At 47.8% G+C, this 26602-nt stretch overlaps 2 protein-coding genes across 2 annotated transcripts in view; one reads left to right on the top strand and one right to left on the bottom strand.

The window, feature by feature from the left end:
- FASLG (Fas ligand) overlaps positions 1–26602 on the bottom strand; it is a 146767-nt gene that overhangs the window by 8355 nt on the left and 111810 nt on the right. The window lies entirely within an intron of this gene.
- On the top strand, positions 223–10275 carry TNFSF4 (TNF superfamily member 4). Its single transcript, XM_082053338.1, has 3 exons — positions 223–1554; positions 5940–5976; positions 7594–10275. The coding sequence occupies exons 1-3, from the start codon at positions 1357–1359 to the stop codon at positions 7953–7955; spliced, it is 597 nt and encodes a 198-aa protein (XP_081909464.1). The 5' UTR covers positions 223–1356; the 3' UTR covers positions 7956–10275.

Here is a 26602-nt window from a genome sequence, read left to right as displayed (position 1 = left end):
CCATGACACTTGGTTTGCTCTTGAAATAAACACTAGAGTGTATTCCTGATTCAATCCACCAGCTACCAGCAACTCAAGGTTATTTTTCAAGAATGAGGGTAGTGAGGGTAGGGTGTCCTCACAGCAGGATGCTTATCCAGCTGCTGTACTGCCCCCTTCGTTTGGTTTATGTTTATAGGAAATATCCTTGTTTTGATGGAAAAACACATGAAAGAACATTACTCTTGCAGAATACATGTTTGTCGTGACAGGTTGAGAGAGCACATTTTGGGGAAGGGCAACTTTCTGACAACTCATCCCTGAAAGACAGACAATAACACTCCCAATGGATTTCATCCTCACTGGGAAGAGGCAGCACCTGACTTCAGTCATGACATGCTAATTTACAACAGAAAAAACTTCTGGCTAAAAGAGCAGCAGAAAGAGCAGTGCTGGACGGCCCCCCAAAACAATACAAGCCTGTCACCCAAAATAAGCACAGGAGATGGTCCCTGCTGCAGACAACTGACATTTAGCAGCTCCATGCATCACAAGCAAATGTCACAAAGAGACCAAGCAAAGGGGATGTGCTGGTGTCTCAAGGAACAGGCAGTCCTCTTCCAAGAGGGAAGCCTGCGTGCCCACGGATGCTCCTCCAAATGCATTCCCTGGACTGCAGGTTTCAGTGGGTGCAAAAAGGGATGTTCCCTGAGCAGTTCTCCATTTTCTTCCTCCTAGCCTTCATGCAGCATCCCATGGCCTTAAAGCCAGAAGACAAAGAGAAATGGCAAGTGCGTGTTTTCCCTCCAGTTCTTTTTGCCATTCGTCTGTCCCCCATCCCTTCCTAATTGCTTCTTTACAGAAAAGAGATTTCAGGAGCATTGTATGCTGCTAACAAGGGAGGGAGCCAGCCCTGTAAACCCAGTAAACCCCCCAACAAGAGGCTGAAAAAAAAGATGAGAACTTTTACTGACAAAAGACTGAGTGAAGACAAGCACTGTCCACCCAACTCTTAGCTATTGTTGGAAATATAACATATCAAGACATCCACAGCTGAAGGTATGAAAGACATAAACATATATACTTTCAAAGGCCCTTACTCAAAACTGAACTGGGATGCAATAAATCAGCCCCCACATTCACACACACACAAAAAGGAAAAAAAAAAAAGAAAGAAAGAAAGGAAGGAAGGAAGGGGAAATTCAGATTAGTCACAAAGAAGTTCCCCCGCCTGCTTCTCTGTGTGCATAAAGCAGCCTCCTGAAGATACTTTCTTCACCTCTGCTCTTGGGACAGGAGCTCATCTGTCCCCTGCTCCTCCGGGCTCCTGCTGTGCTCCCGGCCCTGTCCCCAGCAGCTGCTGGCAGCTTGGCTGAGATGGAAGGACAGCCAGTCATAGAGCCCAGAAATGAAGACCAGATGGATTGCAAAAGTGAACCTGCAGAGGATGAGTGGAAGAGCTGGCAAAGAGGACAGGCTAGGAACACGTTACACCTTGTGTCCGCGACTGCTCAGTGGATATTACTGCTTGCCTGCTTGATTTACCTTGGTATAGATTCTCTGCAACCCTCAAAGGTAAGAGCCCATGTTCAACCCATTGCTTGCTGGTCTGTAAAGTTTTGTATGGGCTTTTTGGCCTTTTTTTTTTTTTTTTTTTTTTTTTTTAGAAAAGTAAAAAGCATGTAGGCTTATCCGTATTCAAACCACAAGTTTTTAATCCTTTCCTTAATGATTATCATTCTATTTTTTACATTTCACATATTGGCAGGCTGGTGGACTGCCAACAACTTTTCACTGTGCCACTTATGCACCAGCTACTTCTCCTCCCACATCTTCTCCAGGAGCTATGCACCACTTTAAAGCTTGTTGTGCTTCATCTTACCAGAGAGTTCATTCTTTCCACCCACTTAGACTTGTTAGAGAAGCAAGCCAGGCATGTAACCATGCAAGGGAGGGATGGCCTCATGCTCTGGGTTCTCTGCTGTTCAATTAAAACCCTCATGCTCTGCAGAAGTTTCACTGACTTCAGTCTCACAGTGGTTATTAAACTGCAGAATGATGATCCCAAAACATGTTGAAAGATAACACTTTTCATTCAGTTCAGTGCTCTTCTCCTTTCACTACTTTGGGGAGAGAAGTTGCACTGGAAGCCAATGGAGAAGGGCAAGCTATCGCACTGCTCGAGATGCAGAAACCTCTCCTGGGTCACACTCTGGTTGTGACTCCTCATCCCTCAGTATCTCTCTCTTCTGTAAATATGTTAATTCAAATCCTCCTCCTCCAGAGGATTTGCCTGTGAGCCTTGCAAACCCAAGAGAGCAGCAGCTGAGGAGGGGACACAGTACATGCCTGGAGTTTCCCTTCCTCAACACAAACAACAGAAACAGGGTGATCGAGGAGCAGCGAATGCAGCAGAGGAAAAGTCCAGGCCCTGGGAGTCACCAGAGGACCTTTTCAGTTTTAAACACTTGCTAACTGCAGGCTCAGAGCCGGTTTCTATTATTTTAAGCAGATAACTATGATGTCCTGTTTTGACTGCATCATGGTGTGCAGGAGCGATCTCACAGGCAGTACACAGCAGGATTTCATCACACCGGAATTACAAAGCTCAGTAGGATAGCCATGACCTGGCCAATAAATGTTTGCAGAAGAGGCAGCATTACCCATCTGACTTTTGGGACAATTTAGGGAGATGGACTTCATGGAAGTCAGCAGCATCAGAACAGCAGGCTGGGAGTACTGGTCTGTGGGAGCAACAAAGAGGATGTCCCTGATCTTGGGAAGTGTCCTTCTGCTCCCCAGGGCTGGAGAGCGCCACGCTAACTTTAATACCAAGACCCGTACCTGTGTTTTTTCATAGCAAGACCATATTTGATTACATTCCATAGACCTGACAACTCCTAAAAAACCAAACCAAACCAAACAACCCCACCCTGTACTGTTCTGTGAAAGAACAGCACAAATGACATGGCACATACTCAGGAAAGTCTGCAGCCCAGATCGTTCTTAACAAAACAGGACAGTGACCTGGTTCCTGTCATGGTGCTGCTTGAAGAACAAGCCTCAGTTGTGATTTCCAGCTGAGCAACAGTTGGAAAAAAAAAAAAAAAAGTAGTAGTGATAGCCTGTTTTCACATCTGCAAGACTTGTGTGTCCCCATTTCTGCTGGAATTGTCTCCTCCTGCCACAGCAGCTGGGATCTGGGGTGTGTTAGAAGGGGGGTGGTCAGTAGGTCTAAAGAGGTTCTCCTCCCCCTCTACTCTGCCCTGGTGAGACCACACCTGGAATATTGTGTCCAGTTCTGGGCCCCTCAGTTCAAGAAGGACAGGGAACTGCTGGAGAGAGTCCAGCGTAGGGCAACAAAGATGATGGAGTGAAGCATTTCCCTTATGAGGAAAGGCTGAGGGACCTGGGTCTCTTTAGTTTGGAGAAGAGGAAACTGAGGGGTGACCTTATTAATGTTTACAAATATATAAAGGGTGAGTGTCACGAGGATGGAGCCAGGCTCTTCTCGGTGACAACCAATGGTAGGACAAGGGGTAATGGGTTCAAACTGGAACACAAGAGGTTCCACTTAAATTTGAGAAGAAACTTCCTCACAGTGAGGGTAACAGAACACTGGAACAGGCTGCTCAGGGAGGTTGTGGAGTCTCCTACTCTGGAGACATTCAAACCCGCCTGGACATGTTCCTGTGTAACCTCATCTAGGTGTTCCTGCTCTGGCTGGGGGATTGGACTAGATGATCTTTCGAGGTCCCTTCCAGTCCCTGACATTCTGTCATTCTGTGATCTGGCCCTGGGTAGGCCACTCACATGCGTGGTCAGGGTGTGAAACCACCCCGATGGCAAATGCATGGGAGGTAAAAACCTTGAGCAGCTGTTGGGAATTCAAAGGCTTCTAATGATCTGTTGCAGGATGATTTTGGCTGAATTGGGCAGGATAAAGTGCAGGAGGAGTAACCATGCAGAGATCTAATGTAGATAAGGAAGACATGGCCATAATCCTAATATCTCCTGGGGTGGAGAAGGTAAAACCCACTTCCAGTGCACAGTTGTCTGCAATCTGTGTGACACGGGGAGTCATGCACATGATCACAACGGTCCTCTCAATCAGCACAAAGTGGTACAGTCCCCTGAGATTTGCACTTTGTGCACTACAAACCTATTCCTGAAACTTCTGCTACATGTCACAGCTGTAGACACAATGTCCCGGACAGGAGGAAGCCTCATGTTCAGGCATTCAGAACAGGCAAGAATGATGTGGAAATGTTGTGTGTAAATGATACAGGGAAATCTAATGCAGTCAGTAAGGAGCACCTCTCCACCCTCAGCCCTTCTGGCACCCTTGTAAGAAGGCAGAACAGAGAAAGAGGGGTGACTTTGTTACTAGCTCCCAAATGCCCTTCCAGTCCTACAGTATGTTCTGTCCTCAGCAGAATTTACCAGTGGATAATTGCAAAGTACTCTGAGATTGCACAATAACGGGCAGAGATATGTAAAACATGTACTTTCATAGAAACAAGGCTCGTATTCTTACAATTACTACAAGTTTGTCACCCAGCCTGTGTTTAGCACACCCTGTCCAGCAGTGGCCAGATCAGACAGATTGCGGTGGATGTTGTTTGACCTCAGAAGCCTAGCAGTCCTGTGCTTAGCTATGGTCTTGTTGGGAAACTACCCGGAAATCCCAGCTGTCTGAGCCAAAGAGTGAAATGCTTGAGCACTTAGGTGCCTAAGAAAAGAGTAAGTGTAAGACTCCAGCTGCTGAGGCAATGGATAGGGTCAGTAATGTCAGCAGAGAGAGCTCCACCAGAGCCAGCGTGCAATACAAGCTTGAATTTGGTAGTCAGATCCAGCGTTGCCAGTGGAGCAAGCAGCAGAGCATCAGCTGTGGCAGCACTAGAGGGTGCCAGAGCAGACCTTTCCCATGACCAGCACCCACCTCAGGCTCCAGCACAGACTGCACAGGGCAGCACAGCTCCAAACTCCTTCCCCGCCACTTGTCTTTACCAGGGCACAGCACTGAACCTGCATATTTGCATGTCTGTGCTCACTCTCTACCCTGTTCCAACACCTTCCCTGTGCTCAGAGGGAAGGGGCTGCCCTGCTCCTGTAACATGTGAGGCCAAATACATGAAAGTCAGTCCAACACGCATCTCACCAGACCACCTTCTCCCTTAGGAAAGCCATAGCACAGGTAAAGAGAAGAACACAGACCAGCGGGGCTAACCTTTCACTCTTTAATCGGGCAAAATACTGAAGACTTGTGGTTGTGAAGACACTGCAGATTTGGGCCTCCTGTGGTTAAGATGAGAGATGGGTTTGAGATGCAAAGTTCAGATTTAAAAATCTAATACAGAAGCTTGGTGTGTCACATATCTGATTAGTAAGATACGCACTTCTATATTTGCATTCACTTTTTTCTGTTATAAAATGCAAATTCATTTTGAACTTATCTTAATGCAATCCTAAGGAACCCACTGAGAGACACACATCCAGTTAACGGCCTGACCCAAAGTGCAGGCAACCATAAAACCAGACCCACCTCTCAGTGCCTGTGGGAGGGGGTGAGACAGCAGGGGCACGGCTGGGTCCCAGCTCTGCAAAGAGACATCCCTGGCTTTAAGTCAGAGTCGAGGGGATTGCACAGAACAGGCTTTGCACCCGAGGTTCTTCCTTATTGCTTGCTCTGGCTCGATTAAATTCACTGGGATGTTTTTCTAAACAGGACCAACGCTACTTGGTGCGCTCTGGAGGGCTCTGCACCAGGCTGAAAATCAGACTGGCTAGGAACTGCTCTAAAATCATATTGTATAATAATGATAATAACGGTATAAAAACAAGAGCTGGCCAGCTGACCACCGACCCCTCCCGGTGGCGAAACGAAAGCGACAGCTTCGAGGGGCCCGCAAGGTGCGGTAACGAGGATTTCTCTTGTTGTTTGTTTCTTTTTTTTTCAGAGCGACAAAATCCCGTGGACTCACATCCGATACACAGGTGGGTGGGCGTCGGGGCTGGGGGGGCCACCACGGGAGGGCTCCCGGGGCCCTGCAGCGCAGCCCCCGGTCCCTCGGCCGGTGCCGGTACCCCCGGCGCGCTGCGCCGCCGCCTTCCGCCGGCACCCGGCGGGGCTCCCGGTTTCTCCGCAGCGCTGCCCCACTTACGGAACGGCTCCCGGCTCCCCACAGCCGTTCCCGCGGCGGTTCCTGGGGCACCGGTACCCCCGGGGGGCTCCCGGCTTTGCCCCGCACCGACCCGCGGTCCCCGGGAACCGCCGTGGCAGCCGGGGGCTCCTAAAATGCCGGAGTCTGTTAAGTGCTTCGCATCACTGCAATGCCTATTTCTGCTGGGGGAGAACGGTGCCGGGAGAGCTGTCTGGGGGGAGAGGGGCCAAATCTGACCCACTGCTGCCAGGTGCAAAACCAAACAAAAATGGCTTTCCCGGAGCAGAAGAATCCAAAAATCTGGGTGGATTTCTTCAGTTGTTACCTAGCTACTAAAACAAGCTTTCACTCTGCAAAAGAAGGAGAAAGTATTTTCGGGAGTCTACTGAGTACACAGAGCATGCTTCTGGGGTATTTCTGAAACAAGTCAATGATTTCCTGATCTATGAAAAATGTAAATGATTTCCTGAGGAAGAGCGAGCAAGCGTACACACGGCAGCAGAAATAGCAGTGCTCTGTGTGCCGACTTCATTGCATGTTTTGTCAGATACCATACCTCAACGTTAGAAGCAAATACTAAGATTTTTAAATATTACAAAAATACTGTTGACAGTTTTACTTGCAGTTAGTATTGTCAGGCAGCAAGGAGTTTAACCTAATAGAAACCCATGTTTCTAGAGAAAAAGCTTGAGAAATTTGGCCTCAGCCCAGAGGGGCTGTGTTGTCTGCCAGGAGATCTTCTGCTGATGTCCCAGGGGTTTTCAGCTGGTGTGCCCAAGTCCCAGGAGAATAAGCAGGGCAACATTTCCAGCGTAGCTGTAGGAACTGTTACTACTTGTTCCAAGAGAGAACCTTTCATGCTAAGTTGTGGTTTAATTTCTTCTGACTGCTCTGTATTCATGTGTTTCTTCCATTTCTGTCTCTACACTGCTCTTCTATCCTGTATGCCTGTCTTCTGTAAAAAAAAGACCCCAAATCCAAAGGCAAGGATTTAGGCTACCAGCATGTCCAGAGAAAGCACTTTTTCTCTTCCTTCCAGCTTTGATCACTTTTTTCTTTTCCTATTTACTGTCTTTATTTTCTGTTCTTTTTAGGAACCTGTACTTCCTAAACTCACAGGGATGATTTACTTACATGTCTATATTTTAAATAAGACATACATATGGTAAATAAGTAGCATGTAAGTAGAAACTTGAAGCAATAATTCATATAAACTGGAGTTTAGTCCAAAAGGCACAGCTTGCTCGGAAACAGAAACCTGGAAATTTCCAGTGTAGATTATACCTGTCTAGAGTAGATGGCATTCTAGTTCAAATCTACCCTATTCGCCAGTTCACTCTCTTTCTTTCCTATATTTTTCCACCTTTCCTGAAGTCAGTCCATATAAACCAACTCATTTCCATTAAGACATTTGTCATCATGGGATCATCTTTGCTTTCCTCCATTCTAGGTGAAAGCATCAAAGGAGTAGCCGTGAATTTCACTGCTGAAGTAGGCTCTATTCAGATCAGAAATGGTTCTATCGTGATCCCCTGTGATGGCCTCTACCTACTGTCCTTGAAGGGCAAGATCCACTTTTCTGACCTGGATGAGGAGGACTCGCTCAAGCTGACATTGTGGAAGACAGAGAAGAAGAGCAGCCAGGCTCTCTGGGAAGCCGCTGTCCGGGACAGCGGCACTGCAGTGCATCTCACCACAGTGCTCTACTTGTTTATTCAAGACAACATCACCCTGTGCACCAGCTCCAATGCCACCATTGAGAAATTGTCATTCAGCCTTGTGTTAGCAGGTCCCTTCACTTGCCCATTATAGAAGATGACGTATGAAATGTAAGATGTAAAGTACAGCCTTTCCTACCCATCCGTTTGCCTGTGGGAGGCTTGTTCTCACAGGCTGCACTTGTACAGGCAGACTGCTCCAGCCTCCCTCCTTGGGGCTGGGGAAAGCCTCTGCTGGAACGCAGATAAGTCACAGGACAAACAGGCTTTATATAGTGCGTGTTGTGTTCAGCTCTTTGAAGCTCTGTGCAGCTGTTTTGCTACCTAGGATGGATCTTTCTAACACTGGAAAAAATGGATGCGTGGAGCCCTTGGGGAGAACAGAAATAAAAGCCAAAGAATATCACCTAAGCTTAGCTAATATTCAGAGAAATCCTGGGTTTCTCTTTTTACTTGGCAGCATCTTTATATAGTATAAATATTCTGTATATTTGCTAAAATAAAAGTCTGGTAAATCAGGAAGATACCTCAAGTGCCTGGAAGCCATTTAGAAAAGGACAAGCGATCCAATCAACAGCCCTTTGCCTAGCAAGGCAGGAGACATGGAAGAGGTGGCAAGGGACTTCCTTTGCAGTGATCCTTATAAATGTTCTCTGAGAGGTAAAGGCCACAAAAGGAAGGTGGTATTTTGAAGTGAGCTAATAGGACTGCACCGGATGGCAGAAAGTCCAGCCCTGCAGTGACTACGAGCTTTTTAGGAGAAGCTTTTAAGAGCAGAGGCCCACTGGCTTTTTCCAGCTGTCTGCAGAGGACTCCTGAGCTAAGTGAATACCTGGTGGGACGTTTACATCTTGACATTAGCTCTTGGAGTTAGGTTGAAGGTCAATCTCCCCTTCAAGCATATACACACAAACTGGCTTGACCCAAAAATGATCCAGGCGCATTAAAATTTGGAAAAATATGAAGACTCTGGATTTGGTGGGTTCTCCCTAATGGACCAGGTGAAACCTGCAGGTCTGCGTATGCTTTCCTCTGGGAGGATTTAGATGGTTCCCATGACCCACTCCCAAGTAGACCTTGTCACACAGGTATGCACCACAGAGGGGTGCACAGGCACGACTCCCTGCACCTCTGCACCCAAGCACACCCCACCTGGCTCCTGCTGCAGTCAGACACAGACTGCTCCAGCAATCCTTGGCTGCACATCCCTCTTCTCCTTACAGCTTGTGGCTACTGAGGACAAGTCCTGCCCTGCCAGTGCTGCAGGCAGCGTGTGATCTGAGCACACCAGAGACTATTCTATGTTTGATTGAAGTCGGGCAGATTTCAAGGGCAAGTTGACTACCTGGCTGCAGTGAACTCCAGCAACATATCAACATCTCACTGGTGGCTGTACACTCCAAAGTCGTGTGTTTTTTGTTTTTTTTTTTTTTGTTTGTTTGTTTGTTTTAAGTATTTATGTATTTATACTAGAGGCATAAGAATGTTGCTTCAGATTTCTTAGAAACACTGGGAGGGTTCAGACTTCGGGTTGTCAGCACTGAGCTCCTCTTTGCGGATGCTCCCAACACCCTGGAGCGTTCCTGCTACACGAGAACTACGGTGCTGCCACCTGCCTCAGCTCCCCAGCTGACCCGCTCCTGGCTGAGCACTCCTGAAGGCAGCTAAGGAAATCTTCCAGGCCTTGGCGAGCTTTTCCACATGCTTTACGCTGCTGTTGACAGGTTGTTTTATGACCTTCCCTACCCAGGGCCAGGCCACAGCCCCAGGGAAACCTCTGTGACTGAAGTAGTTACTCAACCAGTGCCAAGAAAAAGTTTTTTCTCATCTCAGGACTGAGAAGCTCTGGACTGGCTTGCAGGATGCTCCTCCTCAGCTGCAAGGGGCATTTTTGGCTCTTATCTCTGGCTGCTCTGCCAGTCACCAAGACCAAAGGCAGCTGCACTCTGACCCCAAGCTGGGAATTGTCACGCTTCCCAGCTGAAGTGAGAATGTGTTTCCCTTCCTAAAAGCTAATAAAACTTTCCTTTGTAACCTGTGGGCTTGCAGTGTCCCTTGGGAGGGGGGGGGCTGGTGAATTATACATTCCCTGTGTTTGAGCAGACATTTTCACTGGTACGAAAAGTATATGAAATTTTCACACTTTTTTTTTTCCCCCCTACAGCTTTGTTTCAGTTTCCACTCTCCCCAAGGGTATCCAGGGCTGGTGTTTCCCACCGTGGGCTAACAGCGACAGGGCAGGTTGTGGCAGTGGTGTGGACAGCAAGAAAAATTAAGCCTAAACACAAATGGATTTGTATCTCAGAAGGGTGCACTCTTTCCTGATTCCTCTGCACTTTCAGGATGAACTAGACTGACCTATATATGTACATGTACACACACTGTCTTGAAATAAAGGTTGAAACAATTAAATTCCTGAGATTAATTGCTTGAGGGACTGACTATCCTCACCAATAAGCTTCTATACGATCAGCTTCTGTTTTTATCTGGCAACCCCATCCTCCACAACATTAAAATTCTCTTTGATATGAGAAACATTATTTTTTGTTATTGGGGTTGTTAAGGCCTTGTAGGAGCTTGTAGATGGTGCTGAAATCACATCTTACCACTCTGTTCAACCAGGTCAGTGCACTGAGGTTTTTGGTCACCCCTTGAAGCTCAGAGCAGCTGGAGGTGTTGAAGTGCAAGGCTGAACTAGGCAGTTTCTGGAGTTAGGGATTCCTAACGCTGGAGAGACAGCGTGTTCCCCTTTCTGTGCTTACCACCACTGAAACGAGACCTCGTGGTCTGCCCCTCACAGGGCTTTCCATGAGATCCATTTCTCAGAATACAGTCATCAACCAAGGGTTACCGATTCCGCCACAGTTTTAAAGTGATCTCCGCCACTGCTGTCTTGGGTTTAACAAATGCTTTTACATGAACTGCAGAGGTGGCCACCATGTTTTCCTTCCCTTTTCTCTCCTCTTTCTTACCTCCCTGCTCATGTAAAGCAAGGGACAGGGTGACAAATGTAATGTAAGAGTCACGGTCACCCCTGGGGAAGGAGCTGGCCTCACAGCACCCATCAGAGCCGTGGGGCCCTTGTGCTCCAACTGAGAAAAAACTAGCATGGGCAGTGCTGAGCAGAGTGGGATGGGGGCTCCTTCCCTTTACGCTGGTACAAGAACAAATGTTGGGAAACATTTAATTTACACTCCACATCCCTTCAAAAGTCATCCCCTTTTCTCCCACAAATGGTTAGCAGTAATAGTGGGTAATAGGACTGTGGTTTTTAGACACCACTTACATTTTATCAGCTGACATGAGTCACAGCTATTGCCTGTCTATTTCACCAGTGAGAGAACACAAGAAAACCAGGGTGTGCATGGCAAAGTCCAATCGATCCCACTGCTATAAGGCTAGCACTGTTCAGCTTAGACAGCAGAAAGCACAGAAATTTAGTTTCCATATTTAAGTATCAAATTGGGAAAGTGTGATATGAAATCAAATAGTGTCCTGCAGCAACTGCTTGGGAAGGTTTGATGACTTAGACTTCACTCAGCAACACCCCTGACTTCAGCCAGCAGAGCTGTTCTGTGAGCTAATGGTTGGTCACTGTTTTCCGAGGGATCTGGAGCAGCCCCAGGGATGCTTGCTGCCAGCCGTGTGGTAGTCCACCAAATAAAGCAAATTGAGTAACACTTACTGAGGACTGGGAAAAGGGGAGTTGGTACCAGGCCAGAAAGGGACAGCTGCAAGAAAGCTGCAGAAAGATTTATCATTTGCAGCTTTGTATGCCCTAAGGGCAGGGAGGACACAAGAGGGCAGGGAGGAGAGAGCTTATTTGCTGGGTTCTCTAAGCTGATGAGGAAGGCTGTAAAGGGCTAGCAACCTGGGCAGGCAGAGCAGAGGCTGAAGGCATGTCTCCTCATTAAGGTGCCAAGCAGTGAGCTCACTTGCTGGCAGCTGCTCAGCATCCTGGGGCAAAACATAGCCTGGAGGCACGGCACGTGCTGTGCTGGCAGGGCGCACTGTGCTCACCGCACCGGGAAGCTGGAGCCCAAGGATGAGGAAACCCAGAGGCCAAGGCAGAAGGGGGCAGTGGGACGGGCTGACCCTTGCCAGGGGAGCTGAATGCGGGGGAAGGACACTCGGCAGAAAGCCCAGGGAAGCACTGGGAAGGAGAGCTCAGAAGAGATGCGATGGTAGTAGCAGGTCTGTGGATTGTGCTTAGGACTTTGGGACCATGGGGCAGGACAGACAGAAAACAGGACTAAAGGAGTGTTTCTTCTGTGTGCCCATGCTCTGTGAACTGGACCTCTGCAAACACCTAAATACAAACACTGCCAACTCAAACACCTGCTTCGTCCTCTTGATGCAAAGCCTTGCACCATTGCCTTTTAAATATGACAGCTAGCACCAACCCTCTGTAACGTTGCTCGCCTCTTAATGAGGCAAGGCTGTCCCAAGGGGATTACAAGCTGGAGCTGCTCACAAGCACAAACGCGCTCCTGTTCCCGGTTTTGTGCTTTCTCCAGCCTCTGCGGTTTGCTGACAACAGGACAAGGTTTGCGGCAAGACAAAACTTGATGTGGGCACAAATATAACTTTCTTAATAATTGCTTTCATTGTTTGCTTTAAGGCAAAATTCACACCTATTTACTGGCAATCCAGCGACCTGTTTTGGTTTTTTTCTAAAAAAAAAAAAAAAAAGGTATTGAAACACTTCCGGGGATAAACAAACATTTATCTCAGCACAGGATCTCATTCATAAAGTATACAGCAATCTTACAATTTCATCACCAAGTGGATCCCTGAGACAAGATATCACTGGTGTTATCTCATGGAGTTTAAAGGACTCACTTTCCTTTGTCTTGTTTTGTTAATTAAAGGTTTTGATTACTGCTAATGTCTGCTTATTTGGCTTACTCTTACCAGCACAGAAAGTTAGCAGGATGCACACATTCAGTGGGGACAAACAGATGAGATTTTATTTCAGGCTTTTCTGGAGGTTATGTGCAGCATTTTGAAACTGGTTGATCTGCTTCTCCCTTCATCACTTCCCCTGAGACCCAAAGTACATTAACACACCTGTCAACAAGAAGCTTCTTTAATATTTCATATGTTCCACTCTTAACAGTGTGAAGGACTAATTCTGGTGGCTGCTGACTAGCTCTGAAAAGCCTCCAGACTAGATTATACATTGTGTCCAGCAAGATCCACCTTTTACAAGAAAATATTTGCTCCAACTTGCATGAGAAAAATCTCACTGCATCCCAGTTGGCTGCAATAACTTGAGTCATCTCCCAGGTACACCTTGAGTAATGTTTGATTTTTTTTATAAGAAGTGTCCTTTCTAGAAGCTGTCACAGATGCAGCCAGAGACCTCAGCTGCCCCATACCAAAAAGCAGCCAGGACTCTCCTCCTTGCTGTTCTGGGTACAGTCACATACACCCATGCCTCTTGCCTGGGTTTGTGAGTATAACAGAAAGAAAAGCAATAGCAGGTGGAGAGAGAGAACTCTCCAGTGACCCTTCAGACTTTTCCAGGTATCTGTGGGCAGTTTGGACCAGACAAGCTGTGGCCATCAGCAAAGACTGTGCTGCAGGAGGGGATGGTCTGAGCTGAACACCAGAGTCACTGGTCTTGAGAAGCACGCACACAACTGATCAAAAGAGCAGAGATAGACAAAATCACCAAAAAACAGCTCAGGTGCAGAGGTAGGCAAAGCACATGTACAGCAACAGAAGGCAGCACAGCTGTTTGCAGCTATAACCTGAGGGGCTCTGTCCTGGAAGGCTTGCGGGATGGACATCCCATCGGTGCTCGGGGTCCTGCAGGCCGGGAACGTACCTTGACTCATCAGCATCCTAAGGCCAAGTGCTAATTCACACAGTGCCAGGAGTGATTGTGTTACAAATTACTACACATCATACCCAGAGGCTGTGAAATCACAGTTTAAAATAATTATTATTTTGATTAAAAGCCAAGTTAGATTAGTCAAAGGATATACTCATAAGTCAGATAGTCATAAGGAAAGAACACAGTTCTCTCTTAAGTCATGAAAGGTACCTAGAAAAGAATCTGTTATGTGCACAAGCACATTGATTAATGTGCTTTGCTCACCAGTGATGCATATCAGAAATCTCACTTCTTGTGTACCTTTTCCTTGGGCCTAAAAGCATTCTATAATGTCACCTGAGGGAAACACTTTCTGGCTTTATAATTCTGTCGCGCAGCTCTGAATGAGTGGCTTTGCCTACACCAGCTCTTTCCTCGAGACACCAGGGCTATCTGGATGCTGCAATGGCCTGTGAGAGCAACGTGGATTTCTTTTTTACGCTGTTTTGTACCCTCTGTCCCAGACTGAGCACAGTGAGTCAGACTTTGGGGTCTGAAACTTTGTTTTTCTCCTCCTCCTGACCATGTTTATCAACAGCCTGAGTATGTTAAAATACTTCAAATGCACATACATTCAGTATAATTCTTGCAATACTTTCACACTTGCATTTTCTCCAAACACAGGAAATTGCAACAACTAATTAAGACTGATAAAGCAGGGACTGCGGTTACAGATATTGTGTCATGCATATTTGAGCACTTTCGGTAGTTAAGATCATCCACCTCAGCTTAGCTATTTCTAAGTTTGGTTTGCAATACTTGCACACCCTGCTTCATCCTCAAACATCCACATAGATATACCAAGGTATATCATCTGTTCCTCACATCACCTGTAATACCAACTCCAGCAAATAGCAAGGCATATGAATTCAGGAATGTGGTGGGAAAATGAACCTCAGGCCAAGTCTCCCAGTTTTGTTTGAAATGGACTTGAATCGCCACGGTGGTTTTTCACAGCTTGAAATGCCAGCCTGCCCACTTGGGGGTTGCAGGAAACGCTCTGACACTGTTCAAATGATGGAGAGTTTAACTTGCTTCTGCTCTGCTTGCAGCCAGCCAGCTGATGAATGCAACAAGAGGTAGCACAAAAAGCCAATGTGCTGAAGTCACTCTTGGACAGGCAGTTAAGGCAGGTACCCATGAACCGTACAGCTCAGACAGCAGCCAGTGCAACCATGGCCACTTCACAAATGCACTGCTTGCAGCCCTTGGCTGGAGTCAGTTCTCCAGTGCTGATTAATCTGCTAACAACAGAGCAGTGCTTGAGACTGGCATGTAGAGCTTTAAAAGGCCCTGTTAGCACCCGTGCTCCTGAGCAGCACGTTGGGAGAGCCATGGTGGTCCATGGGGCACTTGTCATGTTTTGAGACAGTTTTTTGTTTCATCCCTGCCAGTCCCCACATGGCCTCAGCTGGAAACGTCCCCTCCCACTGAGCACAGATGTCCCCACAAAGCATGATTCTGCCTGACAAAGTGACTTCCTACACAACTCACTGTTTTGCTATGTATGCAGAATGGGATATGCCTCTGCCAAGCGATCAGTTATATGTTGTTAATGTAACCACCCAGCATGGCAGGATGTGTTGGACTTCTCCCTAACTTGGGTTCTTCCAGCACAGCTGGTGACCATGGAGCCCAGGCTCTTCTCCATGCCCACCTTGGGCACTCCCTGCCCCAAACACCAGGCTTCTGGCCCCGAGAGGGCAACCTTGCTCCCCCCTCTGTGAGAGGTAGGTGCCCACAGAGCCCTCCAGAGGGCAATCCAGGCTGCCTTGCTCCCACACCTCCTCCTCCAGGAGGCTGGAGAGGGTCCTACTGATTTGGGAGGCCAGTCATCTCCAACCAGCAGGACATAGGATACTGCAGGCAAAGCCATGCTGAAGCCTTCCTTTTGCCACCTGGTCTGCCATTGTAGCCCTAAGCCAAGAGGCGTGAGTAAGGAGAGGTTAGGACTGGAGTTCTGGTCTTTGTTCCTGGACCTGGTTTTGGTGCTTGTGCAAAAAAGAACCTAAAGCAAAATTCATCAAGGATGCAGGCCCACATCACTAGCTGAATTCTGGTCTTTGCCTGATTTTTCAAGCGTTTTCAGGGATGGAGGTTTAGGTGGTTTCCTGCCTACATCTGCATTGCCACAGAACTTGAAAAGGGTGAGAAGAAACAGGCATTTTCTGAGAACAGGCACACTGAGTCACGTCAGGATGAGAAAATTAACTACCCAGGGAGCTTTTGGCTGAATAGAGAGGCTCCTAACTACAATACATCCCAACGAGCTTGGGCAATCATGGGGGAAAAAGATGCATGGCATGTCCCTACATTTCTAAGGACTGGATATTGCCTGATGTGCTGGCAGGTGATGGAAGCTCATGGTGAGTGGGAGCTCATATGCATGGGGGAAACATCTGGATCTTTGTAAGAAAAATAAGCCCTACTTTGATGCAGAGGTGGGGGCTTCCAAGGGACTGCAACACAGCAGGAACAAGTGGGGATGTTGTAGCCCTGCCAGGCTGCCCTGTCATCACAAGACCTTTTTCACGTCATTTTCCTGGGGTGCCCTGAAGTCAGAACATTTGCAAACAAAAATATTCCCCCTTTCCAGCTGCACCTTCCCCGCCCGCTCCTCCACTCCTTGCCCTCACCTCAGAAGAGCACTGAGCCACATGAGTTCATCATGCCAGGTGTTGAGTGGGCAGCTGGGATCTGTCAGCAACCTGCCCACTTCTGCAAGCTCATAAATGACATCTCCCTTAAACAAGAGGAGCAGGAAAATAAGTTTCTGTCCTTTTGCCGGGGGGAGACTGGTGGGAGGAGGAGGCTAATAATTAAACAGGGATGCAACAGGTGCCAACTGGCAATGCCAGATCATCAGTTTCTGGGCTGGGCAGAAAACCTCACTATGGCTACAAAACTGAATGAAGTCTTATTTTTTTTCCTGGCTGAGTCTCAGTCAGGTTTTCAGTTCTGAAAGTAAATAGAGAAGGCAGGTAAGTAAATACAGAGGGTTAGCTTTCACTTTCAACTCTCTATGCACACACCAGTGGGGTGTGAAATACCAGGTAAGCTGCGCTTCAAACACTGGCTGTATTCCCTCGTGTTGCTGTGCTTGGGGGAATTGCCTTGTTTTCCCAGCTATTTACTGAAATGAACTCCCTCATGCCTGTATCATGGTGAGGGCATGCAGAAGCCAAGCGTGGGCTGCTGTGAGTGCTGTCACTGGGAAAAAGAGTGGTTAACTTAAAAGTTTGACTGATCTATTTGACACAACACATAATTTCTATACCCTTCTGTCCCACCAGCAAAACACGGCAAGCTAAAACCTGTCAAATAAAAACCTGCAGGAAAGTACCTGTGCCTTTCCTGAGAGTGAACTTCAGGAGAAAGCTATTACTGCTACTGCCCACCCACCCACGCTGGAGCTCAGCAATGCCAACACCCCAAAATGCCAGGTTTCAGATGGCAGAGTCCTTCACAGCAGCTTCCAGGACACCTGGGCAACATGCAATTCAAATGTTTAAATCCCTGCTGGAGTCCTGCCACACTGAGCTGGGACAATAAGGGTAAATACAGCAACAGATCAAGAGAGGCAATGGAGGAGGTGATGAGGAGACGGTCCTGGGACTGGGAAAGTGGAAAGAGATGAGTGGCAGCTCTTGACGCAGTCTCTCAACCATCACACCTTTGAAAGGTCCACTCACACGTTAGATTTTTGGAAAAGGTTCATGACTTTTTAATCTGAGAAAACATACTTGATTTGGGTGAAAATACCTTAAATTTCTGCCAAAATGATCAACATCTCTCCTCCAAATGCAATTCAGTAATTCACTAAAATTAGTTGAGAGGTTGGACTGAATCATGTTAGCATAATTTGGATTCAGATTAGAGCAGGCGCATTCCCACAGACAGTAACTTTCTATTAATGCCTTTCAAGATTAAATGTTTCCATAGTTCATGTCAAAATAAGGCTTCATTTCAAAACTAACAGAGGTTGTTTCAAAGCCAAACAAATAAATATTGTAAGAGCATATGGGAATGACTGAACCTCTGATCTTTTTGTCTGCAAGGAGGAGCAGGGGAAGACGTTTCTCCTTCTTGACCTTTACAAATTTTCAGTGAATTATTAAACCAGACATTCACACAGTTCCAGGGAACCTTCTACTACTTTTTCAAACAAGCCACAAGATCTGTCCAGGATATGTCCCAGACATTGGGAAGCACAAACTTGGCAAGCTTCACTGTGATAATGCATGAAGGAGTTGGAGGGCTGGATTTTTTCCTTGCTTCTGGTCTGGGTTGAGGATGACCCATGTTCTCCTAAACCTTGCTGGAGAGAGCTGTAGCAGAAGCTCAGCTCTGGGAAGGCAAAAAGCAAATGAGTGGAGGTAGTGGGCAGCAACCCAGCTCAGTGGGGAGGCTGCAGGGTGTTGGATGGCAGAACCAGCCAGTGCTTGACCCAGCCTCTCAGCAAGCCCAGCATGAAAGGAGTAGGGGCTGTCTTGGGTGCACAACAGGGATCCCCAGCCTGCTTTTCGTCATGGCATTTCCACCCTCCTCACCTTCCTCTGAACATAGCTCAGAAATCATCTGCTAAATAAACATGAGAAGGAAACTCCTGCAGAGGAGCTTTTGACACAGAGCCATGGGGTTTCTAACAGCACAGTGGGTTTGCAAACTGCCAAGTAGGAACAGCTCCCAGCAGGAGAGGATGCTGCTGATCCCAGCCCATCAATCAAGCCAGCCGGGGGCAGGTCATGGTGTCTCAGACACGAACCACGCGCCTGTGCATCCCGTCCCCAGGAAGCAGAGGCAGGTCCAGGGATGGGCGCCCACTCAAGCCTGCGGTCCTCTTGGAGCATGTTTGTGGATGCGTGGGCAACAGCACAGTGTGGCTGCTGTTGCAGCAGGCATTTACAATTTGGCTTGCTCACCACACACTGCATAGGAGATGTTTTTGCTTTTCTAAGTGGCGCAATGCTACAAACTCCAGAAAACACCCTGCACCGGGATATCCTCAGAAGTGTCGTAGGGGTTTGGTAACTCCTTTCTCCAAAGATTTTTCTCCACCACAGCCCTGCCTCCATCCTGGGATCATGGGTGGTCAGAGGAGAAAGGGAACACCCTGAGCTGCACCATTCTGGGAAGACCAAAGAGAGCCCTGCAGCTGCAGGACCTGGCATGGTCCCTCAGAGCCACAAGCATCTGCAGGGTGAGCTGGGAGCCAAGCTTGCTGCTCTTTACAAAGCAAGTTTAGGTAGAGATGAGCATCTCATTAAATGGACAGATAGCAGGTTTAAATGGAAAACAAGGATTTCTAGTGTTTTTTTTCACACAATAGGTAAATAAGCTATGGAAGTCATTGCCATGAGAAGAAGCTAAAAGGTTGGTGAGGCTCAGAAAGCAGCAGATTCACACAAGAGAAATCCCACACTAACTACTGAACACAAAGAAACAGAATACACCACGGTCCCAACATGTAAGGCAGGATACCACTCTGGATGGGCCTCTGAGCCCACCCGGCTCATACACTGTTACACAAGGTTGAATGAAAAGGGAAATACTTCAAAAAATAGGTCAGCAGAGCTGAGTACCAAAAGCACAGCACTGCCAGTCCGGGCTGCCTCCCCTGTGTGCCCTGCATGGGCAGGCTTGCTGCGGTGTACCAGGGCTGGCTGCTCCTGTCAGAGGAAGAAATCCCCTCTTGCAAAGTGCATGTGATCGAGGGCAGGGAGTTGTGCAAGGCAGGGCATGAGAGGCTGCTTGCACAGCCCTAACTCCATCATTTCCTAATGCTGACTTTGCTGGTAAGGTGGTGATTCTTCAACTGCACTGAGGAAATAAAATCATTGCTTGATGATGCAATGCAAAGGAAGTCAGGAGGGAGGAACTTTAAAAACCATACATGCACAAGGCTATGAGAATACAATTAGCACAGCCACCCTTGAGCAAGGCCGTGGGGAGCACGGAGAGATGAGGGCAGGGATGGGCAGTGCAGGGACCAGGGGGCTTTACCCTGCAGATGTTTCTGCACGGTGGGGAGTGCTGGGGAAGGCAGGAGCTGCCTCTCACGACTCGCACTGTGTAGCATACTGTCCTTGCTGAGCTAACAGCACAGCACTACCAAAGTTTTCAGAGATCAATGTCCTGGCAGGCTGGCCCAGAAGGAGCAAACACATGGCTCCAAGCTGGGTGACATGCAACAGCACAGCCAGTTTCATTTTACCAGTGCGGGCAGAAGTAGAGAGAGGCAAGCTGCCAGATGCTGACACAACATGAGATGCTGATTTGTAAGTCTTTCTGAAGGACGAGAAGAAGAAGAATTTCAGTGTCCGGGGGCGGGTGATGCAAGCCTCCCAGCCCTGGATGGGGGAAGAACCGCACCAATGTTTCACAGCTTTCAGGAGGATTTCTTCTTTCACATCAATGAGCTGGGATTTCTGCCAGATGAGTAAACAAACACCACTTTTTTAAAGCAAATCGGAAAGAAAGTGAAATTGCTGAATGAAACAACAACTGCTCTTTTTCCTCCACTCCTGTTGCTCAGCTCCTTGCTACAACGTGCTCTGTGTACACCAGTGTGCCCAGGGACTACCCCCCACACCCCACAGTATGCCCAAGGGCTCGGTGATGTCACGTGAAAACCAAATCCCATTCTTCTCTACACAGCCCCCCACACTGCTAGAAGGGACAGGAGCCTCTGGATTTTGTGGTTATGAGCCAAGTTCTGCTGTTACACAGAGAGCATGTGAAAGAGGAAAAGGAAAAAAGGAAAAGGAAAAGGAAAAAAGGAAAAGGAAAAGGGAAAAAGGAAAAGGCAAAGGCGAAAAAAAGATGGGACAAGTCTGTAACTGAAGTAACTCCATCTAAACCAATAACCTGACCACTCTGCTGACAGAAATCCCCACAGCTCCAGTAATGAATATGGGCCAAGCTGATATCATAGAATGGTTTATGGTTGGAAGGGACCTTTAAAGGCCACCTAGCCCAGCCCCCTGCCATGAGCAGGGACATCTTCACACAGATCAGGTTGCTCAGAGCCCTGTCAAGCCTGGCCTTGTACGTTTCCAGGGACAGGGCATCCACCACCTCTCTGGGCAACTCGGGCCAGTGTCTCACCACCCTCATTGTAAAAAAAAAATATTCCTTATATCAAGTCTCAGTCTCCTCTCTTTTAGCTTGAAACTGTTATCACTCGTTCTGTCACTACAGTCTGTACTAAAAAGTCTGTCCCTATCCTTCTTAGATGAGGGGGCAGAGCATTTCCCTGGGGCATGTGAAGCTTACAGTTGAAGGGCAGAACAATCACCAGCTTACTGGGGCTGCTTTACTGAAACTTTGAAAACTAACTCACCCATTTGTCTGCAAAAGAATTGAGTCAAACAGATTTCGCAAGGCCGGTGCAGAACCACTGTGATTTTCTAACTAAACCAAGATCACTGGTACTGAGTGAGGACAGCGCAAACACAACACCAGCCACTTCTCTATTTGGCCTCTTTAGAAGACCTTGTACTATAATTAGAACTTTTTCACCCTGTCCCATTCACACTGTTTCTGCTGAGGCTCTCAGTGTCACGCTATAGTTCCTCAGCTTCCGCAGCAAGAGGAAGCAGAACAGAGTGAGGTTGCACTGCCTTTTCCAACCCAAGTGACAATGACTGAGGAATCAGGAAGGACTTCTGGACTAGACAAACCACCATTTTACTACATGGTTTCAGACACACAAGTATCTCCCTGTCTGGAGTCCCCTGCTTGTGGTTTGACTTGAATGCAGGACTTGGGCAAGGACAATGAGCGGGCTCTGTGATAGAGACACTCAATCCCTTCAGAAAGTAGCATTTACAACACAAGACTCAAAATGTTATCCCTGCAGTGCTCCTGAAAGAGCACTGACAGCTTAGACAGACCCGACACTCTCAGCTCTGAGCAAGCACTTCCAAGGGCCTGGAGCAGGTCTCCCTATGAGCAACATCCCAAGCTTGGACCTGCATTCCCAGCCCAAAAAGCAACTCTCATCTGTAACCACTGGCACCTGCTGAGAACACAAAGATAATGAATATTGCTGTACGATTTCTCTGTGTTTTACTCTTTTTCATTTAGGCTGATGAAGACACTCAAGCATTGTCACAATATAGTAGTATCCAAACCACATGGTGTTGCCACTGCCTTTGGTGCTGCTTCCTTTGCTGAGATTTCTTCCTGTTACGGTTTCTGATAACTTGGAAATTGTTTATGTTAACAGTTAGCTTTTACAGACATTACCATTGAAAGAGGAGAGTTAATTAGAGAACAAGGAAAAGAAAGTGGCTAAATATAACTCCTCCATCAAATTCTCACATCTTCACAGGAAAGAACTGGAACACAGGGGGCATAAAACAAGGCAATTGCTTTTCATTCTTCCTACTGAATTGAAACTGGTCAGAGTTACAGGCTCCTCCTCTTCCTCAAACACATATTTTATCTTGCTGTTAGGGGATATTTGAAGACACTCTCCAGCTCCAAATTAGCACATCCCTCTTGTCAAGGGCTGCTGAGGGCAAAATAAGTATTGGGGGAAGGAGACAGCTCCCAGGGAAAGCTAGCATGATTTCATGGTCTCAGCCTAGCACAGACCCACCTAAGCCCTCTTGTATTTGGATCTATGGCCAAGTCCCTTCAAAAGCTCCCATTTTGGCCCCTGCACAGCTGTTGTCGCTGCTGTGCTCAGCCTGAAGCCAAGCGGGAAAGGCTGGCAGGGGAAGAAAGATGACAGCCAAGGGCTATCGCTCTGGAGAAAGGCTTTACAGATTAGAGCCTGCTGGTAAAAGCATCACAGCTGGAGCGTATCCAGTCTGTCACAAGACACAACACGTAATTTCATCACGCAACAGGAAAAACGTTGTTCTAAACTCAGGGGAAAAAAACAATTCTGGAGAAGACACTATAGCCAAGATTGTCTAGCGTTCCTCAGATTGCTCTGATTTTACTTCTTTAGATTTTTCAAGGATATCAGAAGCAAGTCTAATTTTCAGATAAGTTTCCAAGTTGTCAATCACTAACTCTTAACCGCACTATTCAAAACCATGCACAGGAACCATACAAGGAAGCCCAAGAAGCCTCATGCACAGAAATCTTACTAACTGTGTACCTGTGTACGGTGTGACTCTGGAGTAATTCACATGATACCACAGGAATCCAGAACGTTTTGAAAAATTTTCTTGAATAAATTCTGGTGAAATTCCCAGGTTCTAAAATGCTGACTCATTCCTGAAATATTTCAGCTCCAGAGCAGCCAAGCAAAGCTTGCTGCTTTTCGGCTCAGGACCAGCAAGCATGTTTAACACCCCACCTCAGCTAGCAGCTAGCATCTGCAAGGATCATGAGTAGCACTTCTGGAAACCTCTTCTCTGTGTAAGAAGAGTCAGCTTCCAGTATTTAGTGCTGTGAGAGGAGCAAACTGAAGGAGCAAGTAGGAAATCCAGAACCTGCTAGAACACTTGACTGGTTTAAGCCTAGAGGGAAACTGGTGAGGATGCTTAAGACGAGACAGGATCCTCTCAAGCATCTCTCTCTTTTAGCTTTAGCAGGGAAGAAAAAGAAACCCTCATGTGTGTGGTCGTGGAGGAGTCTCAGCAATGAATGGAGATGATTCTGCAGAGACCCTGGCCAAGTGGCTCTGAGAGGGGTGACCCAGGGGGGACAGACCTAGTCTTCCCACTAGTCATCACATTAGTGGTCACAATCTGGTATCCCATGGAGAGGAGATGCACAGCTGCTGTTCTCTCAGTTTGCTTTGGGTGACACCACAGTAACGCAGGGACCCTGCATACTCCTGCTATTTTGAGGAGTAAAGCCCACAGCAGCATGGAGGAGGTGGAGCCTGCACCCCTGCTGCTTCTCCGGAACAAATTACTGAAGCAAGCCTTTCTTCTTGGTGTTGTTGCAAGCTCACTTCTACCTAGAAGAGTAATCACAGCAGCCTGGACACACTGCCCAAAGTAAGTGTGTGACCCAAGAAAACGTATGCTGTGTAATGGTTTGGGAGAAGCAGGAGGAACTGACTGAGTACAAACAGCCCCTAAGGAAGCAAAATGTTGGTGTGTGTCAGAGAGACCCTCAGCACACTAGCACAAGTGTTGACAAACAGCAAATGCTGTGTTCACAGGAGCTGTCACTCCTATCTGCCTGCACATGTAATAGAGAACACGGAATTTCCCACCACCTGGTGAAATCTCTGCAGGGAAACACCATGGTATGGAACAACCTACACCTCAAACAAGTTCATTGTGGTAGCTCTGTCAGTGGCACAAGAGGAGAGTGATTACCTTCTGTGGAGCACAAGTGGCAGATCTGGCTTTTATGAAGCTAAAATACTCACAAATGGAAAATACAAAATGGAAAAACATTTAGGAGGGAAAGCAGAGGCAAGTTGGCACAAGGAAGGGAAGAGGAGGGTAGAGGACACGTCACCTGTGGTGTTTACATATGACGCCATCCCATATGGCTGCAGGTTAAAGGAGACCAAGAGGAATTGAACATTAACTCTGAGATGACAGTGCAGAGATGGAAAGTGAAGGAGGCAGCGAGTGCAGGAGCAGATGGGTGAGCTCGGAAGTGTGGCCCTGTTTTGTGGGCTGCCTGCCTGACACTCATACCTGGTACCAGTAAAAAGGAATAATACAGAGAGAGAAAACACAGAGGATAGGTAAGCTGTGTGAAGCTGGGAGACCTGCAGCAGCTTGTTCCCAGTTACAAATAAATGCAGTTTGTCAAAGGCCAGCATAATATTCTCCCCTCTCCCTTTTCCACCACGTGCGTGTGCTGTGCCTTGCAAACTTTGTGATATACTCAGCTGCCAGTAGGCAGAAGGCAGGCCAGGCAGGGCACGCCATGCCCACCTAGCTCATGTTGCAGCAGGGAGACACTTTGCTGGATGCAAAAGGCAGCACACACCGCTGTCCCCTTGCCTTGCGTTCTGAAGAGCTTATCACAAACACAGGATGACTTTGCCATCTGGTAGTCAACACACAACCTGAACCAACAGCTAGGCTCTGCCTTAGCCATTCTCACACCTCAGCGAGGAGGTGAGCTCAGTGTGGCCGGGAGGCAGAAAACACCCTGAGCCAGCCCTGCTGCTGATGGGAAGCTGCCTCCAGCCCTGAACATGCCTCTGTGGGAAGATGCAGGAACAGTGCTGATATCGTGCATCAGAAAGAAAAGCTCTGAACAGGAATAAGGACTTTTGAAAAAAATCAAACCCAGAAATGTGTTGTGCAATAGAATATTTCACACACAAATCATCCATTCACACCAGTAGGTCCCCTAGAGTTATGAGAGCCTGCTGTGGGTGTCAGGTGGGAACTGGGCTTAGCTGCTCTTCCCACACTTCCCAATCCTTCCTCTCTCCTCAGGCAAGAGCACGCTGCCTGTTCTCCTCCTTCTTCCAGGAGCTGCTGGCTTTAGGCTGCAGGCACTGATCAACTACACAGAGGAAAACTTTCCATCAAAGGTCCCATACATTATGCTTAACCCACCCCTGAAATTAGTCGCTATTCAGATCACACTGCTCACCCACCCGGCAGCCAGAGGCCAAATGAAATACTGTGGATAGCAACTGAAGGCAGACAACGCACCAGACACAGTAACACTGAGAGTGCTTTGCAGAGGGAAAATCAGAGGTAGCAATGTCACAAATTTGGCACAGCCTATAGCCCTCAGGCATCTCTCCAGCTCTGGTGCCTGGGCTCCCCCAAGGCGCTGGAGGAATCTCCCCCTGCGCTGCAGGCAGCGGCTCCACATGGGCATCATGGCCCTGGTTGCAGGGCTCAGTCCCACCATCAGTCTCTGCTGCTTCCCTGACAAGCGTAAAGCAAAATCAGAAGAATCTCCCAAACACCTGGGAGGGGGCTGCACCCCAGGGAGACCACAAGGAGTATTTTAGGAAGGAGAGTTTGCTAGGCTGAGAATTTGTCTGTTGTACGCAGGTAAAGAACTGCACCTTGGAAAAGTCCTCCTCCATGGATCCTGGTGCGCACGCACAGCACAGCCTAATCCAAGCAAGATATTTTCACTGTCGGGCACGGAAACACGCACTTCTAGCAATACTTAAGCCTTAAAGCAAATGAAACCTGATTCAGAGAGAGGCCTTAGGCATTCACGGCAGCTGCTTCACATTAGAGATTTCACTGCAGCTTGCCCATATTTTAGCCGAGTACTTTTGGCAGAGAGAGTATTTTTGCCAGGACCAGAAGGCAACACACACAGAGCCACACAGGCATTTCAGCCGCTCCAGGGGGAGCTGCACTGTAGCTGCCTGTGCCGGCTGCCAGGACAGGGTGCCAGCGCGGACCCATCGCTTCCGTCACACCTCATGCCAGGATTCCTGCTGGGACTCGCACGGCTGTGGTCCCAGCTCTGTGCCCACCCCAGAGCCTCAGCCCTGACGTGTGGGACCGACCGGTGCCCACGGGCTGCCCTGCCAAGGCATCTTGCCATGGTTCATTTTCCTGATGGCAGCCAATTTTTCCAGCTTTGCCCACTGATTTTGTTGCCCTCCCCAAAACAATTAGCTTGAGGGAAACAAGGACAGCAGTAATGCCTGCACGCTTCACGCAACAGATAGAACTGAAATTCAGGATCTCTCAAATGAATCAATATTTCTTTATCTCTACTCTTGCAGACTGGGGTTGAAACTCCACTAGGGCTTTTCTGTGCTTCTGAAGCCTCTCTCATATCCCTGGAAAGCTGTGGCTGCTGAAAACATGCCAGTTTCCCCACAAACACACATAAAGAAAGGCTGAGCCACAAAGTAAAGATGGGGCAACCTTTGTTGTCAGTGAAAACAAGCTGGTTATGACTTAAAAACCTCAGGGTTAAAGCAAGCTTCGTGGTTA

The sequence above is a fragment of the Streptopelia decaocto genome (assembly GCF_964273445.1).
Source record: "Streptopelia decaocto genome assembly, chromosome: 5".
NCBI classification, from domain to species: Eukaryota; Metazoa; Chordata; class Aves; order Columbiformes; family Columbidae; genus Streptopelia; species Streptopelia decaocto.
The sequence above is the reverse complement of the archived record's forward strand: the minus strand, read 5'-3'. Positions and strand labels throughout refer to the sequence as shown.